Source organism: Ursus arctos, unplaced genomic scaffold (assembly GCF_023065955.2).
Source record: "Ursus arctos isolate Adak ecotype North America unplaced genomic scaffold, UrsArc2.0 scaffold_3, whole genome shotgun sequence".
NCBI lineage: Eukaryota > Metazoa > Chordata > Mammalia > Carnivora > Ursidae > Ursus > Ursus arctos.
Genome location: NW_026622985.1, coordinates 999,352 through 1,012,579, shown reverse-complemented (window position 1 = coordinate 1,012,579; position 13,228 = coordinate 999,352). Strand labels below are relative to the sequence as shown.

The 13,228-nt window shown below is 44.8% G+C and overlaps 1 protein-coding gene across 1 annotated transcript in view; it reads left to right on the top strand.

Moving 5' to 3' along the window:
• The window catches only part of LANCL2 (LanC like glutathione S-transferase 2), a 51,897-nt gene extending 47,758 nt beyond the window's left edge, over window positions 1–4,139 (top strand). The window contains exons 8-9 of the mRNA XM_026501591.4: window positions 108–180; window positions 3,809–4,139. Coding sequence (XP_026357376.1) covers window positions 108–180; window positions 3,809–3,912 — 177 coding nt within the window. The 3' untranslated portion in view covers window positions 3,913–4,139. The remainder of the gene's footprint in view (window positions 1–107; window positions 181–3,808) is intronic.
• Window positions 4,140–13,228: the final 9,089 nt, after the last annotated feature.

The window sequence follows — 13,228 nt, the reverse complement described above, 5'->3', positions numbered from 1 at the left end:
CCTTCTCTATTGCTCCTTCCTTGCGTTCTTGGTGAATTCATTGCAGTGTCTTATTTGCTGCCTTTTCACCAAGTGAAATCTCTGCTCTTACACATGTTTCCTCTTAGTTTGCAGAGTGGTGTCTCGAGTACGGAGCACACGGGTGCCGCATTCCTGACAGACCCTACTCTCTCTTTGAAGGTAAGAGTGAGCAGAAAACGCTAGGTTTAAACATCTGGTGAGTGGATTTGGTCCTTCTGTGTCTCTCTGTCCTGGCTCCATTGCGTTTACTCTTACTTGGGTAATAACTCCACGACTGTAAAATAACTGTGAACAAAGTAGTTTATTGCTGAAAATTAAATTGAGTCTCTCTGCCTTACCTATTTCTTGCACCCGTGAGTGTCCTTCAAATATTTCTAAATCTTTTTTGAAGAATATAGGCAGACAACATAGAGTGTTTGCTACCCAGTGATAGAAGAAATAATGTTTACTCCTCTGCATTTTGTCTGTGATATTGTCTATATAATATTGATCTACTCACAGGAAACTTGTTTAGTTATTTAAATATGTTTAATTATTTCAGATATGTAAAGAAGTATGAATAATTGATATTAGTAATTCAAAAGTATTGGTAGTTAGGAAAATAAGTAGTTGGAAAAAATAAAAGCACACTGAAGAAAGTTCTGAAAAACGAGCAAAGACAGGAAAAGAGCAAACACAGTAAGTCTGCTGCAAAGCACAATATATAGAATATAGTTCAGGAAAACAAAATAGAAAACCTGCAAAGGGGACTCATACATATTCTGCATTTATATTATGTGTGTGTGTGAATTAGATGATTTGTAACATAAGCCACAGAAATCAAAGAGCAGACGTTGAATGGTACTAGGATAAGTCAATGATAACTTTTAATTACTTCAGAGCTACATCTTCCACTAATTCCAAAGTGAACTTCAGAAGGAATAAATGATTGAATATTTTCTTAAAAATCAAACAATAGACGGGTGTTGAATTTTGTCAGATGCTTTTTCTGCATCAGTTGATATGATCATGTGATTTTTTTCTTCTTTATTAACATTGTGGGTTACATTGGTTGATTTGCAAGTATTAAGCCAGCCCTGCATCCCTGGGATAAACCTCACTTGGTCTTCCTATATATTGCTGAATTGTATTTGCTAGTATTTTGTTGAGGATTTTTGCATCTGTATTCATGAGGGATTTGGCCTAGAGTTTTCCTTTTTTGTACTGTCTTTGTCTGCTTTTGGTATCAGAGTAGTACCGACCTAATAAACTGTATTGAGAAGTATCTTTTGCTATTCTGTTTTCTGGAACAGATAATGTGTTAATTGGTGGAAGAATTGGTGTTGATTCTAACTTAAATGTTTGGTAGAATTCTCCAGTGAAACCTTGGAGTAGAAGTTGGGGGCGGGGGGCAGGTAGTTTTAAAACAGTAAGTTCAATTTGTTTAGTACTTTATAGGGCTGTTCAAGTTATCAGTTTCATATATGGTCAGTGTCAGTAGTTCGTATTTTTGAGACATCGTGCTGTCCCGCGTACGTTGTCAGGTTGACGTGTGTAGAGCTGTGCTGGCTGTCCTTTATTTCCCTTCGATGTGTGAATTGTCTGTAGTGATAGGCCCTGTTCTGTTTCTGCTCTTGGTCATATTTTTTTAATCCTATATTAGAAATATAAGCAGAAAGTAGAGCACTTGCTATTCTCTTTCACAGAATAATAGCCTTTTAATATTCAAAGCAATCATAATGAACAAAATAATTCTCAGAAAAATATTTCAGTCTTCTGCATCATACAAATGCAGTGTATTTGCATCAGATGTAACAGTTAATACCTGAACTCTCAGTGGAGTTCATTCAGGTTTATTAATGGCAGCTCCAAAGCCCGAGCAGGTCAGAGTCTTTGAAGGTACACCCTCCTAAAGGCTGGGAAGTTAGGTTCATGCGTTCCCTGTGCCTCCCAAGTGCCTGGCAGTGGGCTCTGAGTAGATTCTTGTTGGGTGGGGTGGGGAGTAGTAATGGTGCCTTTGTGGCAGCGACTGGGCTGAAAGGGTCGCTGACACCCGTAGCCCCTTCCGGAGCTTTCCCTGCCCAAGTTCTCTGTCCAGGTGAGTCTGCTGCTCCATCCCCAGCAAAACAGGAAAACAAAGGTCATTTCAGCATGGACCACTGTAGGGCCTCAGGGGCCATCATCCTCTTCTAGTAGGTTCTAATAAGCCAGTGTTTTTAGATTTCTTAAGCTACTGGAACCCTTTCTTCCAACAAAAACTTATATAGGGTTAGTCTGAGAACAACCAAAATGTAGGAAAACAGCTAATGACACACACAAAATATGAATAAATTGCAAAATCATTGAGGGAAGGAGCCACACAGGACAGGCTGTATACTGTGGGATTGCATCCAAAGGACATTCTGAAACACGGCAGACTAAGACGTGCTGGGGGTGGCGGCAGGGGTCGGCCACGCAGGAGCTTCCTGGGGGAGGTGAGGTATTCCCGGTGTCTTGATAGGAGTTTGGTTTACACAAGTGTATGCATTTGTCAGAGCTCGGAGGAGTCCACTGAGGACTTGTGTGCTTCATTGCATGTAAATTTTACATCACAAGAAAAGCTATAAATGAAAATCCAGTGAGGGAAGAACTGTTCTGATTGAAGAGGGAGATAAGGGGCCTAGAGGCTGGAGCCAGCCGGCCAGCACGCTTCCCTGCCCACCCTCCTGTAGGTCAGTTTAAAGCCCGATCTTGGTGCAAACTACAGTGATTTGCAGTGGGGATTTTGAGGAAAACAAAGTTCATTTTATTTTTTTTTAAAGATGTTATTTATTTATTTGAGAGAGAGAGAGAGAGCATGAGTGGGGGAGGGACAGAGAGAAGCAGACTCTCCCCTGAGCACAGAGCTCGACACGGGGCTCGATCCCAGGACCCCAAGATATGACCTGAGCTAAGTCAGATGCTTTACTAACTGAGCCACCTGGGCTTCCCAAAAACAAAGTTTGTTTTAAAGTAGCATTCGTGTGTGTGTGTGTGTGTGTGTGTGTGTGTGTGTGTGTGTGTGTGAGAGAGAGAGAGAGAATAATGGAATACTTATTCAACCATAACAAAGAATGACATCTTGCCATTTGCAACAAGGTGGATGGAACTAGAGTATATTATGCTAAGTGAACTAAGTCAGAGAAAGACACCATATGATTTCACTCATATGGTAGAAAGAAAACAAGGAAAAAAGAAAGACAAATGAGGAAAACCAGACTCTTACCTGCAGAGAACAAACTGCAGGTTTCTCCCAAGGGGGGGGGGGAGACAGGTGTTGGAGGTGAGGAGTTCAGGTGAGGCGCACTGAGTAATGCACAGAAGTGTTGAATCACCTATGGCTGATACAGTATGCTAATTGTACTGGAATTAAAATTTAAAAAGTTTTAAAAATTAAAGGGGCCTCTTAAACTTAGAAGATACAAAATCCACCTTTTGTTTGGACTAAGAACACAGCTGTGAGAGAGGAAGTTTTATCGTTGAAATAGCACAAGAGCCGCACCGTAACTTTTCAGGTCGCCGTTCTGTGAGATCATCTTAAAGTTTCAAGATACAACATTAAAGCCCAGACCCCGATTTTTTAAAAATATAAGACAGGGAAGAAAACTGATATTGTTATCTGCTGGGAGCTAATATAAGGATTTCTTTGGTTTTTTGTTTTCGTTTTTTTATGCAGTCGTTTGTAAAGTCCTCAGCCCCTTCTCCACCCCCATAACCCCTGGTAAAGGAGACGATGACAGGCCACTTTGTTCCGGACACTCCCCTAACGGGTCCGCATTGTGCATTGCAGGCATGGCGGGCGCGATCCACTTTCTCTCCGACATCCTGGCACCAGAGACGTCACGGTTTCCAGCATTTGAACTTGCTCCTGCGCAGAGGGACAAAAAGATGTAGAGAGACTACTAAGACACCCGTTTGGACCAAAAGTCAGATTGCTTGGTGCCTGACACAGAAGCAACTGCGAATTCTGAAGAAGGCAAAAAAGAGAGAAGCAGACACCTCCACGGGTCCCCTTTGTTGCAAAGACCCTCAAGTTAGAGCATGAATGACAGAAACCGTCCCGTCAGCGTTTTGTAACAGTGTTCCCCTCCCTGGTGTAAAATACGAATTCTTCACGTCCAGCCTTCTGTACATTTGCATGTTTCTTGGTGTTTGTTGTCTGTAGGTGTAAGTTGTTCCCAACAGAAAGCCCTTCTCTTTCCGTGAGCCCGGAGCCGACCACACATGAGAGTAGGGCGGCAGCCACTTCTCTGTATATATTTCAGGTGAGGTGTCCTCTGTATTGACAAACAGGGAATAGGCGGTGTCTCTCTTAGATATCGGAAAGCTTCTCTAAGGTGATATCCTAGCGATACTTTGTCAGCACTGTCTGTGAGTACCTTTCAAACAAGCAGGAGGGAAAGACCATTCCAAAAACTGAAGAGAAACAGGACAGATAAGAGTGGGGTTTTGCTGGAATGGTTGGGGGTGGGGGTTGAGCCTTTGCACAAGGTAGCTGAACGCTCCCTCTTTGTGTTTTGTGTTCACCCTTAGTGTTTTTAAGAAGCCAGGGGCATGCATTGCAGTCTGCTGGGGCTCCCTGTTCTCAGCAGAAGCTTCCGGTGCCTGTGTGGGGTTCCAGAGGCCCCTGTGAATCCCAGTCCAGAGCAGCCAGTGGCCTGGGCAGTGGACTTCACGATATCAGAAGACATGCAGGGGAAGCCTTTCCGTGAGCCTACTGTAAATCAAGTGGGACTGACTAAGCATTGGCGATTCTAGATTTGGTTTAGATTATTAAAACAGACTACACCTCAATTTTATCAACATCACGACTTATTATAAGTTCAGTGGATACAATTCCAGATGGTGATAAGCAGGTGTTTACCTGTTCCGATGTCCCTGCAGTTAAACTTACTTCAAAATATGTAAGTTACCACAGTATAAATTTGGGAGGAATACAGTCATTTTTTGGCTGCTTTTGGGTGATTGAAATCTCATATTTGATGAAATACATTAAGCAGAAAAGGACTCATCTGCATTTATACATATGGGAAACATCACCAAGAAAATTGTAGTATTATCTGCCTGACATGTTTTATCTAAAAAAATGGACATTAATTTGGATTAGCATATTCTCAATAATTCTGTCGTGTGGACTTCAGTTTTTAGAGGAGTTTTGTCATCACGATACTCGTGGCCTAGGACTTTCCCATGTACTTCTCCTCTTGTGAACTGAGGCATGGGTCACAGAAGCCTACGTAGGTTTCTCCACTGGTCGGGTCCTTGTCCAGAAGGGTCTGTGTAATCACGTATCAGCCCTAGTCTCCACTCTTGTCATAAAGGAGCCAGAATATCAATGGAGAAGACAAATTTCCTTCATGCGTGTGCAGTTCGTAGGGTGCTGCTGAACCGTATTCGCGGGAATGGCACCTAATGTGTGACCTTCACTTTCTAAGTGAAGCCTCATGAATCCCTTCGCTGCAGACAGTGTTCCTAAGTCATGACTGTCCTCTCTCAAGTTAGGTTGATGGCTTCCATGAGTATAAATCCTCATGGTTCTATTTTAACCAAATTCCTGGGCCTGCCCAGTACTTCTCAGGCAGCCCAGTACCCCGTTCTAAAGTCAGGCTATGCTGTCCTGAAGGAGTTGAGGGGTACCGTTTGCTGTCACAGCCAAACAACACTGCTCCCGCCCTCCCCACCCACTGCACCCAGACCACACACACAGAGCTTAGGAGGCCTTGCCTGCCTCAAGGCTTTGGCTAAAAGCTTGGCCCAAACTCCACTCCTCAGGGGAAGCCTGCAGGACTGCACGGGGTTGCCCCCAGACACCCCCAGGACAGCCTGCCTCGGGCAGGGGGAGCATATGGGAGCCCTGGTTCTGGGCAAGGGTGACTCACGGACCTGGGCCTCTCCCCACGTATGAGAAGTAAGTGTCAGACTTCTTTCTGACTCATGTACTGAGGGAAAGACAAAATACTTGTGGAATAAATGAGACTTGATCTATGGGTTTTCCTTTGTTAAGTCTGCTGGGCTGACCCCTTCCTGCTTGCCCAGCTGATGCTCACAGATGAGCGGTTCTCGGCCGTTAGCCCTCCAGCACCTGCAGCACAGCTGCTGCCAAAGGGACAGCTCCAGGGTCTGCCCCTGAAGACGGGAGGGACGGCGTCCACTTCAAGGAGCAGAGGACGTGGAGAGGTCAGTTCAGTAGTGCTGTGTTTGAGTTCAGGTCTCAGAACATCTCCCAAGGATCTCCTGATTTGTTTGTGATCTCCAAAGTGTGTCTGAACTTAAAAACTCTGTGTGCGCAATACCATTTTAAAATTTGAAAGAAAATAAGTTGATGGCCACAAAAAGTGTGTGGGGTTCTTTGGTTTTGTCAGTACAGACAGTTCTGCGGTGACTTGTGGGCTCTTCGTTTGTTCCGTCTGCATTTCAGAGTGACGTTGGTCAAGAGCGTTGGCCGCCGTTCTGAAGGCTTCATTCTTCCCTTAAAAATGTGGCAATTGCTCACATCGCGATGTGCTGAGCAATTCATTAGAACGGTGACTGAAGGTATCTACACATGCATTCTTTTTTTATCCCAAGGTCCCTGAAAGTTGGACAGTGATGGTAACAGCAGCTTGTATCTATTTAGCTGGCATAGTGTGACGGGCCTTTGCACTCACGGTCCTTAATGGTGGAGGTGGGCACTGTTGTCACTGTTTTACAAGTGAGAAAGCTAACAGCTTGCCCAGGGTTACCGCCAGAATGGAGGACAGGCAGGTTTCCAGCAGACCCAGACGGTTCTCACCATTGGTCATATTCTGACTTGCGCCCAATACCCCTTCCCCTAGGGGCCCCCTACAGAAAGTGAGAATTGAGACCTGGGAGAGGCCTTGCGCAGGAGTGCCTGACTAGGAAAGGAGCGGCAGGACCTCTTTCTCTGTCCCTGTCGTCCGTCCTAGCCTCCTGCCTTCCAGGCTAGGTGAGGAACTCTAACCATTAGTGTAATTGTGTACTGCTTTTAACATCTATTACTTCACTTGCTGAATTCACAAAAGCAGTGAACCGAGTTTAAAGTCAGGTTCCCTGAACGTTTTGACAGACTGTCCTTACTCCGTCCGAAGCTCTTTGCCGCAGCTTAGAGGGGCCCTTCCTTTCGTGGGTCTCAAGTCTGGCATGAGGTTAGTTTTGTAGTGGGGTTGGGGCCATGATTGTTTTCAGGATCCTAGGTGTGTGCCGTGCTTTATGTGCATATGTATATGAATACTTATCTGGAGAGAGGGTTCCTAATTTCATCAGAGCTTTGAAGTGGCCTTTGACTCCAAAAGGTAAAAATTCAGGTTCAGGAGTAAAGAATGCACGTTAGCAACCTGGGCTTCAAAATAGGGAGCAGGGATGCTGTGGAAGATTGGCATGGCAGGGGTATCTGGAATCAGGAGACACCCCGCCCATTTAGGAAGACCCCTATCACAGTGGAAGATGCTACCTTCAGGTCTCAATTTTTCCATATCACGTTGACTTGAGGAGAGCCAGATGTGAATTTTCAAAATGACGGTCACCTCCGGATGCCCATCAGCCTGCTCTTCAATGGCCCTGGAAAGCTGTGTTGCATCATTGCCCTTCCCGATCAGAGCAAGGTTGCAGGCTCCTTCAAGGCCCCATTTTACCAAGACTGGCTCCCTGGGGCTAGATCACTAGAAGCACCAGTGATCCCAGATGGTTGGGGATAATAGGAGGTCCAGTTGCTGCACAAATACCACTGCACCCATTTTCCCCTCCCACTTGGAGATGGGAGGCTTGAGTCCTTCGTTCAGCATGTTTATTGCACACCTACAGTGTGCGAGGCATTGTGCTAAGTGCTGAGAGTGAACTGACAGTCACCGGTACTGGCCTCATGAGTTTGCAGTCCTGCTTGATGGACACCTGCTGGGAGTGAGTACCTTGAGCTCAGAGAACATCAGACAGCTCCTCTGCAGTGTGGGGTGGGGGCAGTAAGCCTCCTGGGTGAGTAATAGGGTGTGCGTCTTCCAGGTAATGGCAGGAGAGGACCACAGGTAAGTGATCACCCAGCCTTGCGTTGTGACACCCCCTGGCATGAAGATGAGGCTGATCCCTGCCATCAAGGGCATATGTACTGGAGGTGAAGAATCTGAATGCCTGTGTTTACCTCTGAATTCAACCGCTTGTGTGAACTTAGACAAGAAATTTCCTGAGCCTCAAGTTTTTTGCTTTTTTTCCCCCAGAAAATCAGGACAATAATCAGGACAGCTTCATTTGGTTGGTGGGAGGATGAAAATGAAATAACAAGTAGAGAAAGTGTCTAGCCACATGTGAGTGCTTTGCTGGGGGAAGTGAAGGTGTTGGTAGAGTGCTTTTACGTGAGGAAATAGGTTCACTCCTCTAAGTAGTAGAATGAAAACCCAGAACTGTGCAGCTCCAAAGTCCCATGCTTCAGGACAAAGCAGTATCGCGGCTGTGCCTGGAGCTTCCAGCCGTGTGTGTGTGTGTGTGTGTGTGTGTGTGTGTGTGTGTGTGTGGTTGTGTGTGTGCAAGCACGGGCGCACACCTCACTGCCCCAGGGTCTTGCAAGGGGAGGAGATACCATAGGAGCAAGGAGTAACCAAGCAGCAATTTCAGGCCTATGAAAAATCTGAAAGTTCAGAGAGGTTGAGTCCTGTACTTCTCTGGCCTATTCTTTCTTTAGAGGTCTTCCCAGTTCTGTACCAGGTAGGCTGTTGTGACCTTCACAGGATCATCCACCAGGAGCAGTGCAGGTCACATGTCAATAGAGAGTTCACCCCACCCTTTAAAGTATTGCCCGTCACATATTGCATGGTGCACTGGGTGTTATACGCAACTAATGAATCATGGAACTTTACATCAGAAACCAGGGATGTACTGTATGGTGACTAACATAATATAATAATAAAACATTTAAAAAATAAATAAATAAAGTATTGCCCGTAAGAGAATAAAACATACACCTAGCAACACAATCACACATCCTCCCATAATCACAAATATTCCCCATGGTCCCGAGAATGGATGAGGCCGGCTTTTCAAACCATTTCTTCACAGAGGCTGTTATCCAATGTTGTATCAGCTGTTGGGAACTAAAAGGGCCATAAGGAACAAGGCCTGCTTTCCTGGTCCCAAGGAGGCCGGAGGCTCTCCAGCAGTGGAAAGAGGACCACACTTCCCCTGGCGCCTGGGCTACATGTTCTGAGACCCTGCATGCCTGAACGATGTCTTTGTTCTGCTCTGACACTCAACTCACAGATTGTTTATAGAATTCTGGACTGGAAAGCACTTTTCTGCTGAAATTTCAAGGCATTGCTGCACTGTCTTCTAGCTTCCAGTGTTGCCTCTGAGAATTTCATAGCCATTGTGATCCTTGTTTCTTTATGTGTGATCTTGTTTTGCATGTCATCGTTTTGCAAGGTACAGATTTTTTCTTCTCTATGTCATAATAATGACTCAGTCCTTGGCTCTTGGTAGGACCTTCCAGCCTGGAAACTTGCATCTTTCAATTCTAGGACTTTTCTTAACTTCTTTCTTTTTTTTTTTTTTTTAAGATTTTATTTATTTATTTCAGAGAGAGAGACAGCCAGCGAGAGAGGGAACAGAAGCAGGGGGAGTGGGAGAGGAAGAAGCAGGCTCCCAACAGAGGAGCCCGATGCAGGGCTCGATCCCAGAACTCTGGGACCACACTGTGAGCCAAAGGCAGACGCTTAATGACTGAGCCACCCAGGTGCCCCTCTTATTTCTTAATGTTTTTCCCCCTCTGATGTCCTTGTCTTTTTCTTGAACACCTGTTATTTGGGTGTTAAACTCTGGTGATGGTCCCTAACTTTTTTTTTTCCTTTTCACATCCCCTTGTCTTTTTGCTTCACTTTCCAAGAGATTTCAACTCTTTTCCAGTCCTTCTATTGAGTGTTTCCTTTCTGTATGTCCAAGAGTTTGTCTTGTTCTTAGGGACCTTTTATATATATTGTCTTCTTATTTCTTGGCCTTGGTATCTTATCTCTCTGAGGATGTTAACTTATTCAACAAATAGTCATTAAGAGCTTATTCAACACCAGACACACAATTCTAGGCACTTGGAATCCACCAGTGAACAGAGCAAAGATGCTTACCTTGTAGAGTTTGCTGTGTAGCAGGGAGAGATAAGCAATGAACATAAATAAGCAAATTGTCTCATGTAAGGTAATAATATGGAAAAAAGATAAAGCAGAATAATAGGGACTGACAGTGGTAGAGAGAAGACATTACTATTTTAAACAGGATGATCAAAGTAAGACCAGAGACTGCGACATCTGAGCCAAGACATGAAGAAAGTGAAGAAGTTGGCCAGATGAATGTTTGTGGACGAGCACCCAGACAAAAGGCATACCAGTGGAAAGGCCCTCGGGAGACAGCATGCCACTCACATTCACGGGAAAGCAAGAAAGCCTTGAAATGGGGTGAATGAGGAGGAAGGTGATAGAGGACAGAGGAAGACTAGGCCTGGAAGGCCGTTCTTAGGAACTTGGCTCTCACTCTGGGTGATGTAGAGAGCCACTGGAGAGTTTTGAGCAAAGGAAGGACATTATCTGGTCTGTTTTAAAGTGATCGTTCAGGAGAATGCAGGGTAGCAGCAGGGAAATCAGAAGGCTAGTCCAAGAACGAAAGAATGGTGGTGGCTCACCAGGTATAGTTAGGAGCAGTGGAGTTGGTGCGAAGTGGTCAGAATCTAGATGTATCTTGAAGCTAGGGTCAATAGAATTCCCTATAATCAGGTGCAGAATAGAAAAGAGTGGACAAAGATAGCTCCAAAGTTTTGTCCCGAGCAACCGGGGGGGGGGGGGTCGCAAGAAGCTGAGATGTGAAGGAGGTCAGGCAGGAAGATGAGGGCTCAATCTTGAGCATATTGAGTTTGAGATGACAAATGGAAAGTTTGGAGTATAGAGAGAAAGCTGGGATGGAGCTGTCACTTTGGAGTCATATCAGTGTTATTGAAAGCCATAGGGCTGGATGAGCTCACCCAGGAAGTGAAGATAAAGAGAACAGGGAAGAGAATGAGAGGTCAAAGAGCTTTGGGCCACACCAGCATTCAGAAGTTGGGAGAAGAGAAACAACCAGCCAAAGAGGGTGAGAAGAAGCAGTCACTGGGATAGGAAGCATGTTTTCCTGGAAGCCAGTGAGAAAAATGGATGTGTGTGCAGAAGGAAACGAGCAACTGACCCAGATGCATCTGAGAAGCAAGAGAAAGACTAAGAACTGACTGTTGGATTCAGTAGTCAGAGGTCAGTTGTGTATTTGTCAGCAGTATAGACAATACTGTAAAGAAGTGGCTCAGTTGGTTAAGCATCTGCCTTCAACTCAGGTCGTGCTCCCAGGGTCCTGGGACTAAGCCCCGCATTGGGCTCCCTGCTCAGCGGGGAGTCTGCTTCTCCCTCTCCCTCTGCCCCTTCCCCCTGCTTGTGTGCACGCTCTCTCTTTCAAATAAATAAATAAGATTGAAAGAAGAAAAAAAGGAAGGAAGAAGGAAGGAAGGAAGGAAGGAAGGAAGGAAGGAAGGAAGAGGAAAGAAGGAAAGAAGGAAAGAAGGAAAGAAGGAAAGAAGGAAGGGGAAAGAAGAAAGAAAGAAAGGAAGGAAGACAGAAAGTTTTGTGGTATAAGAAAAGAAATGGGGCCGTAGTTGGTGAGAGAGAGAAGATCAAGAAAAAACTTTTTTAAGTTCAGAAAAATAATAACATGTTTGTAAATTGATGGGTGTGAACCAATGGACAGGTAAAAAAAAAAAGTGTCATTGAACAAGGGGCTGTGCTGGAGTGATGTCCTTAAGAAGCAGAGGAGGTGGGAGCCAGGGCCTGAGCGCAGGTGAGCGGTGGACAGGAGTTTGGCCCCTGTGCTACGGTCAACAGACGGCACAGTTGGGTGGATGGGAGGTGGTGGCTGCCGTAGAAGGTCTCTTCTGACGTCTTCAGTCTTCTCAGTGAAGTAGGAAACTTCACTTCTGAGCGAAGATGCAGCAGCAGAGTTGGGATTTGAAGAGAGAAGAGAACGTGAATACGCCCTAGGGTAATGGCAGAAGGAACGAGTGGTCCCCAACGGCAGCATGCTCAGAAAACCCTTGGAGGGCCGGTTAGAATAAGACTGCTGGGCTAGTGTCTGATTCACTCAGTCTGCGGTGGGGCCTGAGAGTTTGTTTCTGACAAGTCCCAGGGGGCCACCAATGGTGCTGATCTGGGGACCTCACACTTCCAGAAACACACTGCTGCTGCTTGCTCTGGTGACGCGGGCCCGGACTCGGTACCTGCAAGTACTCCAGGACGGCATCACGGGACCGCAGGCCCATGCGCGCAGGTGAGACCAGTCAGTGGGCCGGGAGTTTTTCTCCAGCCAGTTCAGCTTGCTTTTTAGTATAGTTTATCTGAATTGCGCTTTTCCTATTTGTCGGCTTTAATTTTTACCTTTCATAATTCATGGTTCACGGAGTATACGCTGCAAAAAACTGCCCAGAGCTTTTTGTTGGGAGATTTTTGATTAGTGATTCAATTTATTTGATGGTTATTGCTTTGTTAAAATCTTCTATTTCTTTCTGTTTTAGTTTTGGTGGTTTATATGTTCTGGGAATTTACCCATTTCTTCCAGATTGCCCAGTCTCTTTGCATATAACTTTTCATAATATTTTCTTACAACTGTATTTCTGTGGTGTTGGTGGTGATCTGTCCTCTTTCATTTGTGATTTTAAGTATTTGGGTCCTTTCTCTTTTCTTTCTGATAAGTCTGCTTAGGGGTTTGTTGATTTTATTAATTCTTTCAAAGAGCCAGCTCCTCGTTTCATTGATCTGTTCTACTGTTTTCTTTTTTATTTGTAGGTTTATTTCTGCTCTAATCTTTATTATTTCCCTTCTTCTGCTGGCTTTAGGCTTCATCTGCTGCTCCTTTTCTAGCTCCTTTAGGTGTAAGGTTAGGTTGCGTCTTTGAGACTCTTCTTGCTTCCTGAGGTAGGCCTGTATTGCTATATACTTCCCTCTTAGGACAGCTTTTGCTGTATCCCAAAGGTTTTGCATCATTGTGTTTTCATTTTCATTTGCATCCATGTATTTTTTTTATTTCTTCTTTATTTCCTGGCTAACCCATTCATTCTTTAGTATGATGTTCTTTAACCTCTGTGTATTTATGGTCTTTCCAAATTTTTTTCTTTTCATTGACTTCAAGTTTCATTGCGTTGTGGTTCAAAAATATGCATGGTATGATC